Source organism: Hippopotamus amphibius, chromosome 3, assembly GCF_030028045.1.
Source record: "Hippopotamus amphibius kiboko isolate mHipAmp2 chromosome 3, mHipAmp2.hap2, whole genome shotgun sequence".
Taxonomy (NCBI): Eukaryota; Metazoa; Chordata; class Mammalia; order Artiodactyla; family Hippopotamidae; genus Hippopotamus; species Hippopotamus amphibius.
The window spans coordinates 76,223,637-76,250,163 of NC_080188.1; the positions used below are offsets into that span (position 1 = coordinate 76,223,637).

At 34.9% G+C, this 26,527-nt stretch overlaps 2 protein-coding genes and 1 non-coding gene across 9 annotated transcripts in view; 2 read left to right on the plus strand and 1 right to left on the minus strand.

Annotated features, from left to right (window-relative positions):
* Positions 1-1,043, minus strand: part of ANAPC10 (anaphase promoting complex subunit 10) — a 78,627-nt gene extending 77,584 nt beyond the window's left edge. For 2 of the 3 annotated variants that reach the window (XM_057725946.1, XM_057725945.1), the window contains exon 1: positions 613-695. Coding sequence is in view for 1 of the 3 variants with exons in the window: in XM_057725944.1 (XP_057581927.1) it covers positions 613-813 (201 nt within the window). In the remaining 2 variants the exon portion in view is untranslated. Of the gene's footprint in view, positions 1-612 lie in introns of all 3 variants that reach the window. The other variant, XM_057725944.1, reaches the window with a different exon arrangement.
* Positions 805-26,305, plus strand: ABCE1 (ATP binding cassette subfamily E member 1). 5 transcript variants are annotated; one of them, XM_057725939.1, is made up of 19 exons: positions 825-943; positions 2,568-2,631; positions 4,402-4,535; positions 5,552-5,637; positions 7,798-7,895; positions 8,916-9,033; positions 9,395-9,532; positions 9,695-9,764; positions 9,983-10,079; positions 10,993-11,082; positions 15,836-15,957; positions 18,584-18,805; positions 19,768-19,827; positions 19,927-19,985; positions 21,203-21,313; positions 21,394-21,536; positions 21,654-21,776; positions 23,115-23,226; positions 23,355-26,305. In XM_057725939.1, exons 3-19 carry the CDS (start codon positions 4,433-4,435, stop codon positions 23,436-23,438), a joined length of 1,836 nt encoding a protein of 611 aa, XP_057581922.1. In that variant the 5' UTR covers positions 825-943; positions 2,568-2,631; positions 4,402-4,432; the 3' UTR covers positions 23,439-26,305. The 5 variants fall into 5 exon arrangements, with proteins under 5 accessions (XP_057581923.1, XP_057581924.1, XP_057581926.1 ...); XM_057725940.1 differs by lacking the exon at positions 2,568-2,631 and having other exon boundaries at positions 805-943; XM_057725941.1 differs by lacking the exon at positions 2,568-2,631 and having other exon boundaries at positions 811-943; positions 4,429-4,535.
* LOC130850625 (small nucleolar RNA SNORA42/SNORA80 family) lies at positions 11,477-11,608 on the plus strand. Its single transcript, XR_009052985.1, has one exon. It is a non-coding gene; the product is annotated as a small nucleolar RNA SNORA42/SNORA80 family (small nucleolar RNA).
* Positions 26,306-26,527: the final 222 nt, after the last annotated feature.

The following is a 26,527-nucleotide window of genomic DNA, read 5'->3' on the forward strand; positions in this document are numbered from 1 at the left end:
CACCTCCTGTCAGATTTCAGTTGTTCCCTAATCTTCACACAGGCACTTGATACTCTCTAAATAACACTAAACACTGGACTGCAAACTTCGGAAAGGCCTGAGGTTTAAATGCTCCATTAGCAATTTACTGAATGAATAAATGGATGAATGAATAGGTTCAATCATAAATTAAAGTATTTGCCACCTGCAAGTTAAGTAAGGTCTAGGATGAGACAAACTTGTTGGCCACATTGTCAAATGTCCAAAAATGTTAAACTGCTCCCCCCACAAAAGGCCCATCTCTATACTGGAGCAGAATTCAACTGCCGAACTTGGTACTGGACGCCACCAAATGATAAAACACGGAGCTCGGAGAAGAATGGGTTCCTAGCCACGGTTCAGGAGCTGAGGTCAGGGAGGGAACGCCACCGCGAGCAGTGTCTGGACCAGACTCTGTTGTTTCTGCTTGACGCCTCTGCCCGAAGTGCTAGAATGGGCGGCGGCTAAGGACCTATTCCTGACCCACTGGCCTTGAGGAAATCCGGAGCGTAAAGGGAGACTGACACTGGGGAAGAGAACGCATCTGCTTAAGCTAGAACCATGCTCCACGTCGAGGAAAGCCCACGCACTTACAGCCTGCAGACCCGGCTTGCCGCCACTCAGGTTTTCAGGATCCGCTGCAGTTCCGCGCCACTCCCACTCAGCTTCCCAGGCCCGCCTCGCCTCCCCAACAACGTCAGTTGGCGTCGCAGCACAGTGACGTCTATCCCCGCCGTCTCGCCCTACCTCCCTCGAGGCCTCCTGTCGCGCACGCGCACTACGTCCCTGTGGCATGCGTGAGGCGGCGGCTGGGCACCGCCATTTTGGCCGGTGGCCGTAGGAACACGCTGTGTGGCTGAGAAGTGAAAGCAAGAACTGATTTGGCCTCTGCGTTCCCCTCCGCGAGGGGAATCCGTTTCTCCAGGTACGTGAGTAGCCCGGAGGGGTTTGGCCTTTAGCTACAGTCTGACGCTGTCTAAACACCGTAGGGACGTTCTCCGAGAGCCTTTGGTTAGGCCTCAGGTGGCGGCGGTGGAGACGGCAGCGGCGCGTGGCAGCCGGCTTGGGCGAGACAGCTGGAACCGCCGGGGCGCGGGCGCCGCGGAGGACTGGGGGCGCTTCGCGCTTCCCTCCAGCTGCCTCGGCTCTCGGCCGCTGCGGCCCGCCACCCCCGCCAGGGGACGCGAAAATGGACCGAGATGCCGTCCCCTCAGCGGTCCAGTCTCCACCGCCTCCACTCCCCTCTTTACCCCACTCCTCCCCTAGAGCCAAATCTTAAAGCCGCCTTTAGAAGTTGGAGCGTCCCCTGCTACCCCCACTCTTCCCCTGACACATGTGGAAGCCTTTTCTTCCACCGTTTGGGGATTATGGAGTGAGTCACGGCATCTTGCCGCCATGAAGTCGAATCCTCCTTGTCCACTCCCAGTCTATCGAAACGATGGCCAAGCGTCACTGTACTTTTCTCTCCCAGCAGCGTGTACTCTGCAGCAACCAGGGTTAGCTCAGATAATCTCCCCGTTGAACGCCTGTAGCATTTTGGGTGCGCTTTTATAGCACTTTTTCCCTTGATGACTTCTCCGTTTTCTCCTTTATTGTATCTTAAACTCCTTGAGGTCAGGTGTGGTGTCTTTACTGAAAGTACCTTTATTTTCCCTTCAGTGGTCCCTGTACTGTAGGCACGACGGCTAAAGCCAGATCCTATATTCCCATAAACTGCCTAAGCCGTTTTCTCATTTTCTTAAGGTAAAATCGGTAAGAGTAAGAAATAGCTGTCAAAACAATGTGTTTTGTTTGAGGGTCTTTCGCCTTCTCCTCCACAGGACTGCTAACTAGGCATTTATGACAGTGGTGTGTGTCTTGCAGTCTTCAGTACCTTTGTCCCTGATACTGAGAATATTCATTCTGTACATATACCATATGTATAGATATATATGAAATATATATTATGTCATATAGTAGAAAGAGCTGAGGACAAGAATAAAACAGGAGAGTTTTACATTTTTTTGGTAGTATAGTTAGAGGAGGCTCACTGAGAATAAACATTAAAGACTTAAAGGGATGAATAGCATTACAGGCAGAGGGAGCAGAAAATGCCAAGACCCTGAAGCAAAGACTGACAGCCATTTGCTTTAACCCTGTAAAAAAACAGTGATGATCCAACCAGCTGTTTTGATGGAATGATGGGCGCTAAAGTCTGGAATGGATTCCAGAGAGAAATTTGAAACACTGACTATATGCAACTGTTTTATGTAGTCTTGCTGTAGAAGGAAGGAGAAATGAAGCAGTGGAGGAAGATGGGGTCAGATAGTGGAGTGTGTGAATGCTGACGGGAAAAAGGCAGGGGAAAGAATAGCTGATGATGTGAAAGACAGGAGAGAGAATTGTTGGGACATTCTCCTTAGCAGCTGTCTTTTAGTTTGCAAAGGGACTTAGCTATGGAAATACCTATAGTGTGATTGCTGGTTGGCATAAAGTTTCATTTGAAATGATACCAGTGAGCATGGCTTTGTTTTCTTTTTTTCTTTCCATTTTCTGCTGCATGTGTGCAGGTGAAGAGTTGCGCTTAACCAGGATTATAGATAAGGGTGTAAGTGATTCACAATGAAATTTCAGGTGAGTACGGAGGGCAATGAAGGTACAAAGAGCTGAAAGACAGTGAAAATGTGGTAGATTTGAGAAAGAGTGATAATTCTGGGGGAATGGAGATGTTCAAAGGGTTGTTGGATTGTTGTGTATGAGAGTGGTGAACTGAAAAGATAGGAATGGTGCTTGGAGAATGATGTATTTAAAAGGTAGGTTATGGAAAAAAATGCAGTTATTTGTAATGACAAGGTGAAGCATTTGACCAAAGGAATGAGTGGCTAGGGTAGGGTGAAAGGCAAGATCATTAGAGGAGGGAGGTTAATGAACTGAGGGGACAGGCTATTAATAGAACGATCATCTAGGAACATATTAAAATCACCAAGAATTATGACAGGAGTTGTTGTAGTGAACGTTAGCCAAGGGCTGAAATCTTCAAAGAATGGAAGAGAGTGATCTGATGTTTGATAAATGACTAAAGCAGGTGGATGACCTGAGAGGCAAAAGTGGCTGTTTTTAGTGAGAAGGGAGAGAGAATAATTGTCTGGGAGCAGAACTGAGGAGCAAGTTCTCTTCTTCCCCTCTAAGCCTAATGATATTGAGGGGGTGTGAGAAGGACTGGAGAGTTCTGTAAGAAGCAGCAGTCTGTCAAGAAAAAATCTGGATAGAGGATCACAGTCATTGATAGAAAAAGCCAACAGAACGTCTTTGTTGATCAGCGGTCTTTTGGCTTCAGGTTCTTTCATTACATATTGGAGTAAACTGGAGTGGTAAGGCACTCTTTGGAATTATTTACTTTAATCACATTCTAAGAAAATTAATGTCTATCACTAAGCCCAATATTATAATAGATTAACTTTGACCTCAGCTGCATAACTGATCACACTGTTAAATATCAAGACTTAAGCTCCAAAAGTGAGTATACACATGTAGTTACTTGGTCTCCTTTTCATTTCAGTGCTGTTAACATAAAATTCATCTTGGCCGTATTGTAAATTCCCAGGGAAAGCAGTTTTTGCTTTTTCCCGTTGACCAACTTGATGGTTACACCCTTAGTAATTATTTGCCATTTCCATCAGTAGTGCGTTATAGTCAGATGAACAAGACATGAAGTGACACTTAGTTTGAGGGAGGAAGTAAGCATCTTTGTCATATGTATATTTTCATGTCAAGTCTTTCTATTTTGTTTTATTGGTCTGTATTCATAACACTGGTATCAGCATCAATTCCTGGGGCCTTATATCGTTTTTTCCTTATGTCAAGGCTCCCCCATCCCCCTTGCTTTTTCCATTGTCCTGGCTATTCCTACTTTCCTTGTTTATAAGAGCTTTAGATTTGATTTGTCTGATTCATTTTTTTTCCCCATGAGATTGGATTAAATGTATAAATTCAGGGAAGATTGGAATCTCTGATATTAACTATTCTTTAATGTGAAAACTGAGACACCATGTCATTCTACTTGTTCAGGTCTTTTGTGTCTTTCAGTGGTATTTTGAAAGTTTCCTCGAATCTGGTTAAGTTGATTCCTCAATCTTTCCTTTTCCTCTGATTGTCGAAAGTGGTGTTTTTTCCTTTTTTATGTAAATCTTCTGATTAATGGCATATATGTAAAATTTTGTTTTTCCAACATTACCAAATTATTTTATTGCTTTTATTATTTTTTTTAATTAACTAGTTCTGGGTATTAATACCAGAATATAGTGATAACGTATGTCCTCCTGTCTATTTTTTCATGCCTATAATTTATATCTCTTAACTAATTGCATTGACTATGCCATACTTTTGTTAATTTTTCTTTAATAGAGGAACTGGATATTCTTACTTCCTTAGAATAATGGCGGATAAATTAACAAGAATTGCTATTGTCAACCATGACAAATGTAAACCTAAGAAATGTCGGCAAGAGTGCAAAAAGAGTTGCCCTGTCGTTCGAATGGGTAAGCTGTTCTGTGGATCATTTAAGGATAAGAGAAGATTTTAAAAGAAATACACTGTCTTCATGGTTCTGTAGGCTTTAGTATACACTTTTCTCCCCCATTAGTTTCTTTAAAGTGTAAAAAGAAGACCAGATTTTGTTTTAAATTTCTTTTGTTCTAATGCTTTGTGGCTATTAAGTTCATTGAATACAAAATCAAACCATAGTTCAGATTACTGAGATTCTTACTGTTCTACAAAATCCTATAATTACTTTAAGTCATGAAGAAAGGACTGCCAAGATGTTTGTGTTGATATTTGATAGTATTCTCCTTAAAAAAAAAAAAATCTTAATATGAATGACTATTCATGAGGTTTTGCCATATTTTCAAGATTAAATAAATTTCCAACAATTCAGAATTGATGAATTGTTGGTAGTCTTTAAGGGCTGTGCTAAATAATTGTTACTTTAAATATACTAGTGAGGTAGAAGCTTACTAAATCTTAAAAGACACTTTAGATGTCATGTGTTACAGTCTGCCATGCTGTTCAGAAATTCCATTATTAATATCCCTAATGCCAAGTTTACTTTTGTCTGTATATTAGATGTCTGCATACCTTTGGGAAGCTTCCCTGATTTAGCTAACAGGTTTCATTCCTTTGTCTGGTGTACATTACTGTTTTCAAGGCATATTTTGTGGATTAAATATTCAGGCAGTCAGCTTAAAAGTAAAGCTGTTTTAGGATCTGCCATATTTTTATTAGCGTATTTTCTTCCCATAGTAAATTAAACAAATAAGCATATTAGAGTCATCCCTGTCTTGCCTGGCAAGAGTATTCATATAGATATGTAAGTTCAGCAGTCTATCCCTACAAAGCACTTTAAGATGTTATCTCAAAGACGTATTTCTTTATGTGGCCTTTGTTTTTGAAATTTTGATTCTGTATGGAAATTTGGAGTCAGAATTGACGAAATAACAGTGTTCAGAAAATTAAAATATCAGGAGAAATGACTTAATTCTGCCTTTTCCTTTGCCAGGAAAATTATGCATAGAGGTTACCGCCCAGAGCAAAATAGCGTGGATTTCTGAAACTCTTTGTATTGGTTGTGGTATTTGTATTAAAGTAAGTGCTATTTTATTTATTGGGTCAAATTTGTAACCTAAAAATGAAATCTAAAAATTCTGAATACATTATAACTTTTTAAAGAGCCAAATATAAAGCACTGACTAAAGAATACAGATTTAGAAAAATAGTATTTTTTGTATCAGTAATATTATAGCTTTTTCAGTTGATTAAACCACCCTATTTAAAAGTTATCCTAAAAAAATAATAAAATGAAAGTTATTTTTGTTGTATGCAATTTTGTAAAGCCATTTCCAACCAAAATTAATTTCTTTTTTCACCCTTTTATGAGAAGGACATAAACTTTACCAGAACTTTTTGGAAATATAAATACCAAAAATATGAGTCACACATTACATACTTTTTTTTTTTTGAGTCTGTTCAATTTTAAATTCACACTTTTAAATAAAAATGAACACAGCCAATTTTTTTAAAAAATTTAACCTAATCCTTAAGTGCTGCTTTTGCTGTATTATACATTCTTCTGTTGCTGGATTTATCCAAAAAATGTAATTTTTCAAAATACTTCAATTTTTGTTATATTGAATAGTTTGATGAGGGCTTTTTACTGAAGAATGATGGATTTCCAGCTTTAGTTCATAAAAGAGATTTAGGAGCCAGTGTATAAAGTTCTTAAATTAGTTGGTTTTTTTTGCAGATAATATATTTTAGAAAGGAGCTTTCCCAAAATATGGATACCACTTGTTAACTTTTTCTAGTAAGGCTCATGTGTATTTTACATTGGTTTCTGAATCCTCAGTTAAATATCCAGAAGTACTAAGCTTGGTACCTGAAAGCGTTTTTTTCTTGTTTTGAAAATATAAGCAGGAGACTTTTCTTCCAGCAAATATTTACTAATCTTTTTTATTTGCCTGCCAGTGTTTTGGGTGCTGGAAATCTTATTTTGAACAATATATTGGACTTTATTTTCTTTCTTCACTGCCATAGAAAAATGAGATTCCAGAATTTGGGGTATGCACTTGAGTGGCTGAAAAGATAGTAATGTGATGAATCTGTTTGGGGGTGGGGGTAGTGTATACCCCCTGAACACTAAGATACTTATAATGTACCACATATATGAACAATGTGGATATTTTTTTCTTTGTAGATTAAGAGAAGTTTAAATTATTTGCAGCCTATAAGCATTTTATGTACATTGATGGAATAATAGAGAATTCTGTAAATGGAGGTAATTCCATTTGCAAAAAAATATCTCGTGTAAAGAATTAATAATTTTTGTTAGAGCTGGGTGATTACTTTGCTAGAAAACAAACGAGTTTTATTTTTAAAACTCTATGTTTTTGTAACTTAGAAAATGGGAATTCCCTGAAATCTTTATATACAGAGACGTTTGAATTAGTTCCCTGAGCCCGTTGAACATTTCTGCCAAACAGATTTCTAATCTGAGGTTATACTGTTTGCTTGTACTTTTATAGTTATTTGTACTTATGAGATATTTTTCTAGCCACATTACCACTCTTAAATCACCTTCTAATTCTTGTCATTCTTGTTCCTTGGGCATTTATCTGATTGATAGTCACTTATTTGAATAAGTTTTCCTATGAATGAGGTTTTTTTTTTATGTGAATTTACTCAATTGGGATATGAAGTATCTTTTTCATATGGGATGGTTAAAAATCACAATGGAAAGACATTAGTCCTTGCTCTGTGCAAATACTGTGCTAGCTGTTGTTGGGACATAAATACACCAAGAAAGGTACAATCCATGAACTTAAAGGACTTTCTTTACAAGGTAGACAAGGAAGCATACAGAGACAGGAAGAAAGAGATAAAGGGAAGGCATTTTTCATTTTCTTGAATATGGAATTGTATACTCAATAACCGTGTTTTATCCTGCTCTTAACCTTCTCTTACCTAATAATATTCTTTTAAAAACAACAAAAACCTCCGGTTCTGTAAGGTTTTTCAATAAGTATTGAACACATTAAATGTCCAGGATTATGCCAGTCACTAAGGGAAATACAAAATTATTAGATGTGATTCTTGCCTGTCAAGGAAGGAAATGAAACAGTACTTTACATCTGTGTGAAACTCCCATGTTTGGAAGATTAATTATAAAAATTTCTTTATCTGTTCATTTTAGTCATGCCTGTATTTTTAAAAATTAACAGAAAACTAATTCTTTACTTTAAATAACAGAAATGCCCCTTTGGCGCCTTATCAATTGTCAATTTACCAAGCAACTTGGAAAAAGAAACAACACATCGATATTGTGCCAATGCCTTCAAACTTCACAGGTATATTTCCAAGTCAACATTCTTCTTTACTTCAGTCAAGAGTAAAATACATTTGGAATTTTCAGAGAAATACAAAAATAGGAAAAAAGTGGTATTAACTTTTGCATCCACTAAAGCAAAATACAGTATTATAACATCATGCAGAATCATATTGTATATGTCAGTGCTTCATTCTAGCTAACATTAAAATTACCTGAGGGTCTTTTTAAAACTACTAATGCCCAGGTAATTTCAACCCAGTTGAATTATATCTTATCTGTGGATGTACAGGCTGGACCTTAGTTGAAATGGCTCCCAGGTGATTATAATATACAACTGGGAGTGAGAATCACTGTTGTTAATAATATTCGTGTCCCCAAAATAACTTTTAAGGGAACTTGTCATTTTATTTATCTATTAATCTCATGATCTACAGAGAATATTACTCTGAACTTCGACATATATTGTTAATGACAGACAGGCATTCTTTGAGGTTTTTAATCTGCTGAACACTAATATTTTGAATCTAGGAGTCTAGATTTAACTAATAAAAAGGTATTTCTCAACCTGCCAGCTTTAAGGGGCCTACTGCAGCAGGGAGAATGAAGTGGAATATTTCTGGTTGATGTGGCACTTCTCTCCTTGTAAGTAAATGGCAGGCCAAAAGAAAGAAAGAAAAGACAGTGTGAGGTTGCACTTGCTATGCAATTTTGTACCAAAGCATTTTATTATACATTAAAACTGAGCCTTATATGTAAAGAAAAATTGTTACTTTAGAATAGACTTTGAGTGAAAGTTGGATAAAAAAATTTGGAGTAATATTGGTCATGGATGCATTTCTAACAATTAACAGTTTAATCTTGGCTGCTGTTTTTGTTTTCTGGTTTTTTCCTAATAGCCAATAATATCTGGCATGTGTCTCTTTTAGCTTATTATTGAATATGTGTGGAGTGCAGTGCATTAAAATACATCATTCTGGTATTACGTAGCTTTTTCTAACTAAGTCTGAGTTGTTTTATTATTTTTGTATACTTACGACAGGTTGCCTATTCCTCGTCCGGGTGAAGTTTTGGGATTAGTTGGAACTAATGGTATTGGAAAGTCAACTGCTTTAAAAATTTTAGCAGGAAAGCAAAAGCCAAACCTTGGAAAGTATGATGTATGTATTACCACCTTATAAAAATGAATATCTTGGTTCAGTTTTATGAGGCTAAGAAGGAGAGAGTATGTGTGATTTTATTTTTTAATGTTCTTATTTTCAAGATTATTTGTGGAATTCATGCTGAGAAACTATATATAAATGAAACGCCTTTTTAGTTAAAATCTGTTAATGCTACTTAATTGATAATTCTGAGGTTTTGTAAACTATTATGAGTTGGTGTTCCTTGATTTGAAATTAAATCCACCTCTAATATTATCTCAGAAGCAGAAGTATTCTATTTGGATATGTGTTCTATTTTGTATAACATTCATTCTCTTTGCAATTGTATTAAATTCAGATATTATACATATATTTCTAGGATCCACCTGATTGGCAAGAAATTTTGACTTACTTCCGTGGATCTGAATTGCAGAATTACTTTACCAAGATTCTTGAAGATGACCTGAAAGCCATTATCAAACCTCAATATGTAGACCAGATTCCGAAGGCTGCAAAGGTCAGTTGCTTTTTAGGAGAAATTTAGTGGGCATTACAAATATTGGTGGACATATAAAAGATAAATCAAAGTAAATTTGTTTAACTTTGTGACTCTTTAATAGTGAAGGAATTTTAGTATTGAAGGAAAATAATAGTAATGATTTCTGATATATTACGGCAGGGGACAGTGGGGTCTATTTTGGACCGAAAAGATGAAACAAAGACACAAGCAGTTGTGTGTCAGCAGCTTGGTAAGTGTTTATTTTGTGTATGTGTTTTAATAGGCCCTGAACTTAACTCAAAAAAATAGATATCTTTATATGGATTACTGGAATAAATGGAAAAATCTCTAGTAATTGTCATATTTTCAATTGAAATATTCAAACGCAGAATGATTTGCAATATACATTTTACCCTGAAGAGGTAAAATAAAATAACATTGAACACAATGCCTCTATGTTCTTTGTAGATTTAACCCATCTAAAAGAACGCAATGTTGAAGATCTTTCAGGAGGAGAGTTGCAGAGATTTGCCTGTGCTGTCGTTTGCATACAGAAAGCTGATATGTAGGTTACTTTATACTTTCTGTAGATCTTATCCTTACTTTAGAGTTTTTATTCATAACAGTACTAATAGAGCACTGCTTTGAGAGAAATTAATAGAAAGAGCATCTGACATTCTCACTTTGAGGTCAGATGTTGAAGCGGTTGTACATCCATTGCCCATTTCCCTGTTATTCCATCAGGGGTAGAAAACTCATTTGGGTGATTACCTTACAACTTATGGATTCTAGAGCTCTTTAATATAAAGTCAGTTGTTTATTTTGTAAACTCTCTTTATACATAAGAAGGATTTTTTTTAAGGTGAAGCTTTCCTACCAGGCCAGCAAGGTTTATTAATGGCTCAAGTGGAACATTAGTTCTTTTAGGTTATCCTAAATCAGGGTGGCGTGCCATGTGAGAGAGAAGGAAGTAAAAAAGGCGAATTTCCTTTCTACCTTTTAATGCCTCTCTTCTCCCAGATATTTTTTGCTCCTATCTTTTCCCATAATTCTACTCTGACATTCCAATGCAGGCTAGTTTTTCTCCAGAAGGTATTCTATAATTTTGCATAGTGCCCTCCTTTACAAAAACTCTGCTTTAGTGCAACCAGCTTTAGCCAGTAAAGAGAGAAGCACTCTGAATTACTTTGGAACTATCAGAATATTTTTCATGAGGAGATAACAGTTTGTAAGTTAGCCTAATCTAGGATTCTCTTTCCAAACTTGATATGCAGTCCTGCTTCTCATAAATTCTTTTCTTCTTCCTGCTTCTGAACAGAATACAGAAATTTTTACCATTATGGGGTGGGCTCCTCGTTATTATAAGGGGATTTTTGTTGTTAAATCAGAAACTATATTTCAGTGCTTTAAAATAACATGCAAAATAGAATTATATCATACTTGCCTTTCAAATTATTGTTTGCTTTTCTTTTTCATAGTTTCATGTTTGATGAACCTTCCAGTTACCTAGATGTCAAGCAGCGTTTAAAGGCTGCTATTACTATACGATCTCTGATAAATCCAGATAGGTAAGTACAGATTTGGTATATGCCTGTGCTGTTTTGTTTGAGGAGTTTTACAGATTTTTAAAGTTTAAACAGTGGGACCATCAATGTCATGTACATGTGCGTGATTTCCATCTTGGTTTTTGGAGCTATCACTTAAACTTACCTTCCTCTATCTAGAATAGAGATTCTAAATGCAAAATTCATTTACTACCATGCTTGTTTCCAGGGAGCCTAAGAATACTCTGTAGTGATAGGCAAATTTTCACATGTATGTATGGATTTTTGGTAAGCAGATCTTTAACTTTTACCAGATCCTCCAGTGGATATGTCACATACACACAATTTAGAATAGAGTAATTCCGGTTGTCTCAGGTCTTACTGAGTGCAAGAAAGTCCTTAAAAGCTTCTGTTAAATGCGTGGGTTTGGATTTGTGGCAGGTCCGTCCCCCTGGGCCTCTCATAGTGTCCCATGCCAGAGCAAACTGGCCCCAAACCATTGCCTGGCCTCTGCCCATAGGTTGCAGGTACTGAAGCGGTTTGCACAGTGCTGGGGATGGGGCAAAAACAAAAAAAACTTAAGTAATCACAACATCCTATATCTGTAAGGTGCTTTTGTAGTTTGCAGAATTTTTATATCTGTTATCTCATTTGAGCCTCAGTAATCTTGTAAGTTAGAATTGTTAGGTGGTATTCCTATTTTGCAGATGAAGAAGTTTAAGTCAGGAAAGCTAGTTATTTCTAGGTTTCAAATTTATGATACGGCAAGGCTATGACCAGGACCCAGGTGTTTTTTCTGTGCAGCATTTTCTGTTACTCTCTTTAGTAGTTGATTTAATTCATAGCTGGTTTTACAAGAAAGCAAGAGAAATCCCTAGGAATCAAAAACCAAAAAGAGAACTGTAAATTACAGGAGGAAAACAAGGATTTGGCTTTGCTGAGGGGATGTTGCTTGTCTCCGTAGTAAGTCATGGACTTTAAAAACTACTTGTGGGAAGGAAGGCCTTGTATTGAACTATCACACAAAATGCCAGGACTCTCAAACGACTGCTTTCTCAGCAAAAGAGCAAACACATGAGGCTGTCAAGGAGACATATACCTGTCATTTGCTGAGCTCCTTGAGAATGGAAGGATGGCTCCCCCTCTGATCTGTTTAGGGACTGGCAGCTCACATGGATATGGAATTGAAATTTATGTAATCAGGGGAGTCTAAGAACCCTCCATGGTAAGAAAGTAACATAAAAAGAAGGCCCTAGAATCTTTAGTTCTGTGGTACCTAGATGAAACAAGTATAAAACCATTCTGGAGGCATATGCCCTCAACCCTGGTCTACAGGTTAAAACTCAAGAGCTTTAAACCCAGGGCTATAAATGATAGGAGGAAACTGTCTGCAAATGAGTCAGTAAACACAACAAATAGCAGGATTTAGACCTTCAAGGACTTCAAGTGACATTTTCAAAGAGACTAAAATAATAATTAAAATTATTTAAGACAAGAAAGATTTAAAACTAAGAATATGATGATACAAAAAGGCAACAGGTAAATGTTTTAAAAACCCAAACAGATTCAGAAATTACAAGTATAGTCATGACATTGAACACTCACTGGACAGATTAGACAGGTTAGGGACAACAGAAAAGAGCATCAGAAACTTGAAAAGTTTGTCTGAGCAAGCTACCAGAATACAGCAGAGAGAATGAGATTGAAATACGGAAGAGAGGTTCAGAGACATGGAGAATGAAATGAAATAGAGAACCGAATAAGAAGGTGATTTACATATATCTTAACAGGAGTCTGAAAAATAAAACAATGAAAAGAACATGGCTGGGTATTTTCCAGAATTGAAAAACTTGACTCTTTAGACTCAAGGAGCAAATGATCCATGTACATATTTTGAAGTAAAACTTGAAATATCAGTGATAAAGAGACAGCCTTGATTGAGGCAACTAGGAGCCATAATTTTCACTTCATACATAGGCCAGGCATTATGATAGGCTTTTTGGGGAATTGTAAGAGTATAAAATGTGGTCCCAATATTCAGGGACTTCAGGATAGGGTAAATTAAAGAATACAAACAGGTCAGTAGTTCTCAATTCTAATCCCTTTTTATAAAACATTTTTATATTCCTTTGTTTTACTGAAATGAGTATCATAGATAATATCAATTCGTACACATAATTTTTTTAAATACCATAATGTTCTAACCATAATAAAAAGAACTAAAAGGATAATAGTGTACAACCAGGTGACATGTATCTCAATATTCAGCCAAATCACTACATTCTATATTATGAGAGGGCAGTAACCATAGTTGTAAAAGGGTTAACATGCCAAAACAGGTTAGATTGACAAAGTGAAGAAAATGACTGTTAGACATTTTCTCAGATGTGCTGGGGCACCTTTTTATAGGTATAGGGTCAAACTAATCTTTTTGTAGTGAGAGACTGATGATAAAAAGTTATAGGAAGTATACCTGTATCCTGAAATTCTGTGACATCAAGGCATACATTCAGTCTTTAATGCTGTAAAACGTGTTTGAAGATCATGTCCTCTGATAAACAACAAGAAATAGAGGATGGATTAGAGAGAGGAACAGTAATGCAGAAGAAAGATTAAAAACCAACAGATAACCCAAAATTAAGTATAGGGTGTAAATTTTCATGACATAGATTTCTCATTATGCTGCAGATTATTGTTTCTTCCCAAACCCTCAGAAAATAGAGTGGCTCCCCTTAAATTTTTTTTAACATTTTGGACTTCTGCATAAGCTGCATTTGAAAGTAGGGAAAGCAGGAGGTGTGACTTATTTTTTTCTTCTTTTCAAAGCACATTAAAGGCCAGTTAGATAATAACTATGCTGCCTTATATTGGGCCTTGAAGATTTTGATGGTAAAAAAAAGCAGAGGATTTTTCCAGATGGAACATTGCCAATAAAGATACCAAGGCAGGATAAGTATTGGCTCACTTGGGTGATTTGCCATTTTTCTTGATGTTTACCACCTTTCAACAGTGAGGAAAAGTTTATTTGCATAGTAGGAAGGGTGATCCTACTGGAGGTAGAATTTGAGATGAACCTTAGAGGATTAGGTAGAATTTCAACAGGTGAGAATTTTAGGCAGGAGACCATTTAGATGATAGACTAGCCCTTAGACACACAGGGATAGAAGAGAAATTCAGGAAACAATGAAAGATCCATTTTTCAGTGTGTCCTATATGTAAATGAAACAAAAGAAGTATAGATACCATGGTTCAGCTTACCAATTTTTTGACTTTACAGCATTGTGAAAGCAATACACAATGGAAACTATACTTCAGATTTTGAATTTTGATATTTTCCCAGTCTGATGATAGGCAGTATGATACTGTCTAGTGATGCTGGGCATCGGCAGCAAGCCACAGCTTTTGAGGGGGTGATCAGCCACATGATCACGAGGGTAAACAGTACCCTTACAACCATTCTGATTGTCCCTTTCAGTACAGTATGCAGTACATTACATGAGATAATCAACACTTTATGATAACATAGGCTTTGTGGTAAATGATTTTGCCCAACTGTAGGCTAATATAAGTGTTCAGAGCACATTTCAGGTAGGCTAGGCTAAGTGTGATGTTTGTTGGAATAGGAGTATTAAGTGCATTTTCAAATTATGATGGGTTTATCAGGGTATAACCTTATCGTAAATTGCGAAAGATCTGTAGTAGCTAAAGTTTTGGAAGGTCTTAAAAGAAAGTCTAAGGATGTTATTTGTTTTCATTTGGAACTAAGGGCCACATCTGGGGATCTGAAGAAAATAAAAGCCTATATTGATGGAAATATAATGATAGCCTGAAGTAGAATCTAGGTAAAGAAAGAAAAGAATGAATTAGACATGCTTAATTTAAACGATGCATCGTTGCGAATAAAATTGTCATTTTTTAATGGGAGTAATGAGTCCATCAGTAAAAATATGGCTGGTTAGTTTTTATTTGTACAGGAAGCTGATAAGTTAGAATTTGAGGTGTCTGTAGGACATTGCCTTTTTTTTTTTAAACATCTTGAGCTAAGTTGATAGGAATAATATGCTGCATAAAAACTTTATGACTCTTATTTGCCTAATAGTTTCTATACTAGCAATACTTTTTCTTACTACTTGAAAAGTCATGTCATATACCATCCCATTTATAAAGTGCTCCAGTACATGCACCAACTTTCCTAAAGTGCTCCAGTATGCACACTAACCTATTTCCTTTCTGACCGTCAATAGATTTTTATTACCTATAAAACATTTTGCTACAGTCTTTTTTGCTATTGTTCCATATCTGTTCTTTGTTTCTGCAGCTAAATTGAAAATTCTCAGGTTGAGGATTCTGTCGTATTGTCTATGCATTGCCTACTACAGCTAGCATGGGATAGGACAAGCAAAAGGGTTTAATGCATAAGTTGAATAGCATAATAAACAGTTTAGTTTAAGTCTATTATAATTGTTTCTGCTTTATAAAGTTTATTTTAAACTGTTTTTTATTAGCAAAACATTTATTTCATATATTCATAAACTATCTCATGTTAACTTCTTTTAGCCTAGGAAAATGGTTTCAAATACAAACATTGATAATGAGTCTTAAAATGTTTTATAACTTTTGCTTAATATGGTCTTTACAGTTAATTTTTAAAAAGCGTATCTCTTCCTGAAATTTATACTATAGTTTTCTAAAAGCTATGTAAAAGTTTTAATTATAATTAAATGTAATTTTAATTGTTATATTACATTTTTAAATAAAAATCTATATTGATTTGCAGATATATCATTGTGGTGGAGCATGATCTAAGTGTATTAGACTATCTCTCTGACTTCATCTGCTGTTTATATGGCGTACCAAGCGCTTACGGTGTTGTCACTATGCCTTTTAGTGTAAGAGAAGGTAACTTGAAAAACTTTTCACAATGCTGTATTCTCTTTCACTCTAATGCTTAGAAAATGTATTGTTGTTGATGCTAAGTAGTTAAGTGTTGCTGTCATTTTACTCATCTAAAACTGTGACCTTATAGAATTTAATCTCGCAGTAGAATGTACATATATAGAGTTATATACATCAGTTGTTAAACAAAATCTGTTTCTGTTTGGAGAAGTTTTTGTTGTGGGTAAAAATGCTTTATCAGTTTCACTACTTATTTACTATATTTAAACTTTCTTTTATATTTTGGCCTCTGCAGCATCACTGTAGTGTTTGTCATCTTCAGCTTTATCTTTGACGGGCCAATGCTAGTAGGAAAACTCTTAAATTCATTTAGTGCTCATCTTGTTTTCATGTTTCAGATTTATCTGTAATCTGTATCCTAAATTTGTGGAACTAAGACTATCCAAGTCTAATAAGATAGTTAAGTATATTCTAGTTTAGTAAGTGACTAAAATTCTAATAAAATAGCTTAGTAAGTGTATTTTCACTTACTCCTTATACTTTCAGGAAAGAGGGACTCTTGGGCCTCTCTTTTCCATGTCTCTTCCCTACCTAAGCAAGTTAGACAAAAGTAAAAACTAGCCTACCACTAAGTGGCTCCTGAAACAAAATCAGTGCGCTCTCCACCTGCTATGCCTTCTTCCTGTTAATTTCTTTCCTGTTTCCCTTCACTGCTTCCTCACTCCTGTTTTTGCTTTTTATTTCTTCTTTCCAGCTATGCCTTAAGCTGACAATCTAGAACACCTAAAAGGACTACTTAGTCCATATCTTGAAAAAATACCATATTCTATAAAAATAATTATTCATGTAGCCTTATAAACTCCCTAGGTTGGACAGACTTTTTGTTTTTTTTTAAACTGTCTCTTCAAAGAGATTATTTTTGAGTTACTAAGAAACTTTTGGAAATAGAAATTATATTGCATCATACTCTGCATAAAAAGGCAGTGGTAGCTTATTTAATTTATAAAATGTATATAAATAGTTTAAGGTGTGGGGAAGGAATTGCTATCAGTTATCTACCTATACATTTGAGATTCATACATATTTTAAGGGAAAATTTGTGAGATTGCCCAGTTTTCTTTCCAGTAGTCTTAAGAGATGATATCAGAAGCAATTATTAATGTTTTATTCTCCTATGCAAGTATTTATTGAATACGTACTCTCTGCCTAAAGTAGTTCTAGAATTGCATTGATGAGAATGACATGGGTACTTGACAATCACTTTTTGTAATTCCAGTTACGGATGTCATGTTTAAAGCCTATGCCAAGAAATAGTTCCTGGTGAGGTTTTTAATGTACCTTATCTGTTAAAGCAATTCAAGTAGCAAACTGCACTTAATCTTTCTGCTTTCCTTTAATATACTGAAATTAACACATTATATGTAGTAGCTCTTTATGAACTGTAAAGAAATTTTAGCTTGAACTCATTTTTAAATTGTCAAGAGAAACATTGCAGTAGGAGTGTATAAAGCTGACTTATTAGTGTTTTTGCACAAAGACTTCTCTGAGCTCTCAGTTTTTTTCCTGATGAAATAGGCACTTGGACTGAAGGGCCACTAAAGTTCTTTCAAGTTTATATTTTTATTTAATCTTTGATTTTATTTTTTTTAACCTCACATTTGTAATTTTTAAATAGTTTAAGATTTTATAATGCTGATTTGGGCAGAATAAATGTATCTGCTTATTTGTTCTGTCGGCAAATATTTACTGAACACCTGTGTTCTAGGCTAAGGCCTAGATGTATTTCTTAATTGCAGATGAAATGAGTAACATCCTTAGACTTTCTTTCAAGACCTTCTGAAACTTCAGCTACTGTCCTTCTCTTATATATAGTAAACACTGAAAAACAGATCTTTTCGTTGTTTCCCATATAATCCACTTCTCCATTTCTGTGCATCTGCCATTGTGGTTCTTAACAATTTTAGTATGGAGGGATTTTCATGTTCAGTATGTTAGTTTACTTTCGGTTAATGAAATCTGTTTATATAATGGTGTCTGTATAGTGAAGCCAAAAAAAAAAGTTTAATTTAGTTTTTTATTATAAATTTCTTTCACACCTGCAAAGTTAATCTGAAGACAAATGCAAGAAATCATAAATTCAGCGTATGGTTATGTCTCACATGAAAATGAATACTCATAACTTAAATTGTCTTTAAAAAATTATTCCTCAAACTATTTTATTTAATTTTACGTCAGTCTGTGAAAATATTCCATTTTACCTACTTGTCATTTTTTTTAAGAGAAAAATTACTATTTCTTATTTTAAGATACAGAAGAAATGGTATCATAGGCTTTCACATAAAATCTGATGAAAAAATCATAAAAATCATAATAATGAAAAGATGTGCTTTGGGTATATGTGTTTGTATATGTAGGCATGTATGTATGCATTACTTATTTAAACTTGGTATTAGGTACATGAAACACCGTATTGCCACACTGCATGCTATAAATCCACAGAAATTTAAATCTGCATAGATTGCTCACAAGAGAGCCTAGGGTTTTGGCTTTTCTATGATAATTTATTGCTGTGGAAGAAGTTTAGTCCTTAAGTGCTCTTTACTAATCAATTTCAATGACTTTCCAACAGGCATAAACATTTTTTTGGATGGCTACGTTCCAACAGAAAACTTGAGATTCAGAGATGCATCACTTGTTTTTAAAGTGGCTGAGACAGCAAATGAAGAAGAAGTTAAAAAGATGTGTATGTACAAATATCCTGGAATGAAGAAAAAGATGGGAGAGTTTGAGCTAGCAATTGTAGCTGGAGAGTTTACAGATTCTGAAATCATGGTGATGTTGGGGGAAAATGGTAAGTTTTCCTTATTTTGTGATACTTGAAAGTTTGTTCTGTTTATCCAGTAACTGAGTTTTTTAACTACTCCATGAAGAACTTTGACTCGGTTATAGGTCTGGGAGCTGGATTGTGACAACATATGATTTAATCTGTCATTTAACCAAGTTCATATTTCTTATTTTGTTTCAAAACCTTCAGTGAGAATAAGATGTTTCTTTCTAAGCAGGTTTTTCTATGTATAAATTGATACAGATGGCATTTATTCATCTTAGAAACTAGGAAGGAAAGGGTAAATTGGTAATTTTGAAGCAGTCTAGTTTAAAATGTTTTCCTTGCATTCATCCACTTGGAGCCTTTCTTAATTAAATTTAGGCTAATCTAACTTTGTAAATAGTTGTATTACCAATATTTTTTAATAATAGATTGTCGCCATATAGTTATAAGATGAATTTGAGTGCCAAATATCTGGTATTGCTTTCATTATTTTTAGAAAAAGATTTGAATTGTATACTTACAGCTTACAAAGCTCTAGAAGAAAAAAATTTTGTGAAGATTGTTGCAATGTATCTTTAGTTAACAGGAATTTTGAGCTTGGTTGCAATTAAATATTTCATGTAAATGGCCTTTAAGGTGATCGTATCATTCAGCAATTATTGTCCTGTTTTAAGAATAAATTGTGTGCATTGATATTTTAGCTAAATAAGTTTCAGGAACTGTCCCAAGACTTTACAGACCCACCATTTATTAAAATGGCCATTATAAGCTTTAAATAGTTTATATTCCTCCTAATTAGTTTAGAATGATACTTAAGAGGCGAATCATGAAATTCAGGTATTTTTCTGTATAACCTTCAGACTTCAGTAGTGTCAATGTATTTCTTCGAAACTAATTTCTCAGTTAAAACCCAGTAATACATAGTGATTTACTCTAAATGTGAAGCATCTTTCAAGTCAATTTGTTGTATGTTGTGTTGCCAGGTACTGGTAAAACGACATTTATCAGAATGCTTGCTGGAAGACTTAAACCTGATGAAGGAGGTACTGTTGTAATGTTGAGACTTTTCACTCTATTCCAAATAGTAAACTGTAAAGATCTGGACAGTTTTCAGTATCTTATTTATTTGCATTATTTTGCAGGGGAAGTACCAGTTCTAAACGTCAGTTATAAGCCACAGAAAATCAGTCCCAAATCAACTGTGAGTTATTATTCTGTTATTTTGTTATTAAAGAAGAGTTGATATGTACCTAGAGGATTAATCTTGCACTATATCAAAATTTTTCTCCAAATTAGTTTCTCTACAGGTGTAACAAGGTGGCTAAGGAAAATATTAGGACTACTACACTCCTTAATTCATTTCCACTACTAGGAAAACTTCTAAAGTCTGTTTGGCATCTTTTTCCACAATAAATCTAATGTGTTTTGGTGCTGCAAATGACATCAAGAAAATGAAAGGCTACCCACAGGGTTGAAGAAATTATTTGCAAATCATAAATTTACTAAAGTACTCTTAACCAGAATACATAAAAAACTCTTAGGACTCAGTTTTTAAATGGGCAAAGGATTTGAATAGCCATTTTTCCAAAGAAAATATACAAATAGCCAATAAGCACATGAAAAGACAGACGTTCAGCATCATTAGTCATTAGGGAAATGCAAACCAAAACCACAGTGAGATGCCACAACACACCCACTAAAACGACTTAAATCAGAAAGACAATAAGTATTGCTGAGTATGTGGAGAACTTGGAACCACGCTGGTGGGAATGAATAATGGCAGAGCCACTGTTATTCAGCCATAAAAAGAAATAAAACACTGATACATGTTACAATATGGATGAGTCTTAAAACATTATGAAATTAACTTGCTTTGGTTTCTGCAGATGTTGTAATAAACTTATTTACTACAATATCTATACTTAGTACCTCAGTGCTCACTCGTGTTGGGAATATTTAAGATGGCTTGGCTTATATTAAAAATTTTATCATTGATATTTTCTATAAGCTTAGCTTTTAAGTCTTCAAACTCAGCCCTCCCCTCAAATAAGTTAAAGGCATCTTAAATTCATCCCTGTCATATTGTGCATTTTTGATATCTCACAGATAGCCTAAAATTACTTGATACCCATATTGACCTTTAAAAGTATTCCTAGTCTCTAATGATTTCTCCCCTGAAACATTCATCATTTACTGCTTTCAGATTTTAAGATTTTTTTTTTTAAATTGGACGTGATGTGTTTTTAATTTTTTAAATCTCAGAACATGCCATCGCTGATGAATAAGCATCAGAATACTGTCGATATCTGTTGGTGGCAAATTGATATACTTTTGCAGTGTAGCTTAACTTTGTCAAGATTCATAATCAGAGTAGTTCTGTACTGAAATAAAATTTCAATATTTTTCCATTAAAAACAGGGAAGTGTTCGCCAGCTACTACATGAAAAGATCAGAGATGCTTACACACATCCACAATTTGTGACCGATGTTATGAAGCCTCTGCAAATTGAAAACATCATCGATCAAGAGGTACTCTAAAATAATTTTTGTTTTACTATTTTAAACTTTGGATGTCTCTACATAGTTTACTGAACCTCTTCTGCAAATAGGTGCAGACATTATCTGGTGGTGAACTGCAGCGAGTAGCTTTAGCTCTTTGTTTGGGCAAACCTGCTGATGTCTATTTAATTGATGAACCATCTGCATATTTGGATTCCGAGCAAAGATTGATGGCTGCTCGAGTTGTCAAACGGTAACATCCCGCTCATGAATATTACTTGTGATCATGTCTACTGGCAGACACTGTACTTAATAGAGCATTTGAATATTTGATGATATGAAACTAAGATTTTGGAATCATGTGTTTTAGTTTCATACTCCATGCTAAGAAGACAGCCTTTGTTGTGGAACATGACTTCATCATGGCCACCTATCTAGCAGATCGAGTCATTGTTTTTGATGGTGTTCCATCTAAGAACACAGTTGCAAACAGGTAAAACTATTTTCTAAACTATTCAAACCTAATTATAAGTTCCAACACTTAGAAAATTATTTTAAACTTTCAAATCAGCATATAAACAGTAGTCATACCATTTTAATTTTTAATAAAGAAAAAGATAACTGAAAATTCTAGAAGTGTTTTTTTAACTCCCAAGATTATTCATATCCAGTACTGGATGGCACTGCGTAGAATGGCAGTTTTTAGACTGTGGTACAGAAGTCCTGACCCAGGAGAATAAGCATGCAGAGCTTCGGGCCCCTCACCTTTTCTTTCAGGTTGTTTTGTCTGCTTCATTATTGGGATGCATGGTTTGCCCAGTTTACACTGCTAGTGGCAAAGCTCACTACACCCCAACTATCTGGTGGTAATGTACAGCAGAGTTAAAAAATGAATTTTACCTCCCCCCTCCCCTTTTTTCTCTCATTTTTCCTTATTGGCTTGATTGAGAGCACTTGTAATATAAAGAAGCCTTTCACATAAGTTTATGAGAAACTTTTTTTTTTTTAATGAGAAATTTATTATACTTTTAGTGCTGAAACCTTACTAGGTTGAGCTATATGAAGTTACTGTAGATACTCAGCCATTTGACCTATAAAAACAAGTTCATGTGATTCCAACGTAGTATTCCCTGGTTTGCGGAGGAATGGATTTGCTATTTGAATAATTCATCCAAGAACTAAAAGTACTTTACTGAACTTATTAGAATTCCTTTCTTTTTTCCATTTAAAATTTATCAATTATTGAAAATAACACACTTCTTTGAGAGTTAGGGAAATTTCTTAGACTATATAAAGCTATTCAAATAATGGTCCTCCCTTTGTATTCACAAAATGCTTAAAATGTTCCACATGTATGATGTGATTTAACATGATTTAAGAACTAGTTTGGGTGAGAAAAGATTAATAAAGTATAGAAATTTTGAATGGAGTTATTACTAAAAACCATTACATTGTACATATTGCTTTCGGTGGCAAATTTCTAACATAAATATTACCTTTTCTGTTAAATTCTCTTCTCCCCTAAAAATCTTTGACTTGAAATTCTGCAATCACATAATTTTTCTGAAGTAGTGCTTCTGGCTAAATGTTTTTTTTCCAAATCAGAAACACACTTTAAACTGTGAGTGTTTTAGCCAAACAAACTATATAGTCCAAGCAAAGACATTTCTAAATGTAGACTTTATAATGTACTGATTATACTATTATCCAGATGATTTATGATTAGGGACTTAGAGGAAACAGTGATTCTTAATACTCTTCATCCCAAAAAGTAATTACATTGGGGGGGTTAAAATTCAGTCACAACTGATAGATTTTATTTTTCCCCTAGCCCTCAGACCCTTTTGGCTGGCATGAATAAATTTTTGTCTCAGCTTGAAATCACATTCAGAAGAGATCCAAACAACTATAGGCCAAGAATAAACAAACTCAACTCAATTAAGGTATGTAGAAAAATTATCTTAAAATACGGATAAGTTCTCAGTGTAAATAATTGAAAAGCATGCTTTAAATTGAAGCCTGTCATTAAAATCTATGTCATTTCATTAATTCTAAAATTCATGTTTTTCAGTTGAACTTGGTGTACCCCCAAAAAAAGAAAAAAGAAAAAGAAAAAAGGGGGAAAAAAATAAAATTCATGTTTTTCACATTTTAGTATCTGAAGGCATACTTCTGTCTGGTAGGCAGCAGTTATGATATAGCTGGCATTGCTGCATTGTCTCTGAGTTGCGCTCACTGTTGTGCTACTTGTGTTGAGTTTAATTGCCACTTTAAATGTCTTCAGAAAGATTACACTTGAAACAGAAGTTTTTACAAATACTTTAACCAATTTTTCTTACACATTTTCTTTTTGTGCATGCACATGATTAAAATGTATATTTTAAGAGTAAACTTCTTCAATGAGCATTATTCTAAACAATGAAAAAACATTTTTGTCAGTTAAATCGGCAGGTTTTTTTTGTGGTATATAAAATTGTGCACCCTACACTTGCTGTAGTCTGTGAAATGTGGTTTTTAGAAGGCAGTCATTTCTTCATTGCTCAAAAAGAAAAAAATGAATGCTAAAAAAGCATTTCTGTGTTTCTGGTATCCCTACAGTGCCCCCTTAAAATGCAGCTTACATTTCATGGCCCTCTAGCCATCATCCTTTCATGTTTATACTCCTCTAGCTTTGCTACTAAAAACGTGAGCTCTTGGAATGCAGAGACATGGTACGCATCATGTATTCTTAAGCACCTAACAGTATCTGGATGCCTTAACCTTCACTATATATTTTGTTTATAAATGTTTACTCTCCGGCCTGGATAATGAAATGACAAGTTTTAAATTAAAATTGAAGAGTTTTCTCAGTTTTGAAAAGCATATTAAGCAGAAGAGAGGAACTAAATTTTAGAACACTTATTATGCACAGCTTAATTTTCATAAGAATTTCTTCTGAAGCATTACAGCACTTTGTATTGTAGTTTTCTTGGGTTAGAGACTTATTAGTTCAGTCCCCAGGTACACTTATTCATCATTTCCTCTATATCCACTCATCCTAGACAGTCATACTTCAGTCCTAATTAGATGGATCATTAATGGCCAGTCTGTATAAACAGTACTGGGAAAAATCATTTTTATATACATTTTGTGTATTAGGCAGTTCTCAAGCTAGCAGTGTTACCTTTTTACCAGGAGCTTAAAGTTAAAATGATGAAAATGGAATTTAATAGTTTTTCTGGAAACAGTATTTTATATAGCAAAATTTTATCTGTGTAAGGTATTTTATGTGAAGGAATTTTGTGTGAGGTGTGCACCAGGAAGGTCTCCAGGTAGTAGGGATAGGGAGCAGAGGTAGTCATCTTACCTTTAAGTAGTGGAACCAGGAATATCCAGAAGCAGCCGGTGAGTGCAGAGGAGGTTGTATAGACACTGTTGTAAACACTGCTAAGTACTACTGCGGGTGAAAGTCTACCCTTACATGTAGGAAAATGGTGTTGATTTTGTTGCTTCTCTATTTTATTTTTTAGGATGTAGAACAAAAGAAGAGCGGAAACTACTTTTTCTTGGATGATTAGAGTGAATCTGAGAATATTGATAAGCCATTTATTAAAAGAAATATTTATTGGGAATTTTGTCATATAAAACTTAAATCAGGTTTGATGCCCCACATGCTCTGGAGCTTGAAGTATAATTTACTCACTGTAACATCAAAAGCCAGTTGTGTTGTAAATTGTAGTCTGAATACAGAGAATGCCAGTTTTCTGTTCTTGATGATAAGGCCCTTTTTGTGCATAACATTCTAAAATGAAGACAGTTCAAGCTATACAAATTACCTCCAAGTTTTCATGATGTATGGGAAGATTTTCAGTAGGTGTATTATATATTCATGTACCAAATGCTGAGCAGTGTTGCCCCCTTTTAAAAATCTTGAAAGAGGTTTCTATAATATGGTTTGCCAAGTATGCCATTATAATGAAACTGCTCTTATTTTAAAAGCCGGTCGATGACTCCACTGATGAAATTTGATAAATAAACATCGGGATTATATTTATTTGTTTTCAGTCTTTGCATTAAATTGTCAGTGTGTTTAAGACTTTCAAAGGAAGATTATCTACTATAGAACACCACTGCTGGGAAGAGACTATTACCAACTTAAACATTGTTTAAAATGTTTTTGGTGCTTTTGCATATGTTTAGCAAAAAATCATTTCAGCACACACACCTCACCCCCAAAAAGAATCCTGACTTTATTCTTAATTAGATGTAGCATTCCATAAGATTCTATATTCTGTAATTATTCTCAAGGTAATGTCATTCTATAAACATACCTTTATGTAATCACTGATCAAGATTTAGGAAAAAGCATTTTAAAGAATATTTGTTACCCTTAAAAATATAGTACAGGCTCAAAATCCTTAGAGTTGGTCCCTGAACATCACGTATTTTTAAACTTCCACAGATTTCTGATCGGCAGCCAAGGACTGTGAGCCATTTACCTAAAGGCAACATTAAAGCGAAGGGCTCCCCAGATAGCAATACAAAGTATCCCTTGGTACCAAATATATTCATTTCTAGGTTTGGATATAGAGGATATTATCTAAATCTATTTGACTTTTTTTGGATAGTGTGTAGCAGGAGTTCTAAAAACGTATCCAGATTTCTTAAGCAATGAGATACCTGTAGTGTGAAACTGCTTTCATTTATACTTCTGCTTAATGCGCTGAACTGGAACTAACACTACAAGTGAGAAAAAGAGTTTAGGAAAATTAGCAATGATTGAACAAAGTTTCAGAGCTCCTTGAAACAACAGAAGCTTTAATTAAATGCAAACAGTGGATAGAAAGTATGATTTAACTAAGCCCCATTAGGCCTTTTAAAAAATTAATTTATGTGAGTAATCCATAACGTTTGTTGTGAAAATTTCAGATATTACAGAAATATATGGAATAAAGTTATGATTCCCTTCATTCTGCCCTCCCAAAGCTACCAGTGTTTATGTTTAATAATATATTATCCTTTCATGCTTTTTTTTCTGTGCACTTAACTAAGTGTGAATATGTAAAGGGTTTGCTTTGTACATAAGTGGGATTATACTAAAATAAGTAGTGCATATTTTTAAGGATAGGTTAAATTTGTGAATTATTGATAATGATTATTCAAATATATTGAATAAAATAAGACAAAAGCTATTTTTATTTACTGATTCTGTATTATGTCCTTAAAATATTTGTAATATAATAAGAGCACAGGTCTTTCTTATTG

Coding starts and splice junctions, on each gene's coding strand:
- ABCE1 (XM_057725940.1), top strand. CDS start 4,433: ATGGCGGATAAATTAACAAGAATTGCTATTGTCAACCATGACAAATGT. Junction 4,536..5,551: donor TTGCCCTGTCGTTCGAATGG/GTAAGCTGTTCT, acceptor TTCCTTTGCCAG/GAAAATTATGCATAGAGGTT. Junction 9,034..9,394: donor CAAACCTTGGAAAGTATGAT/GTATGTATTACC, acceptor ATATATTTCTAG/GATCCACCTGATTGGCAAGA.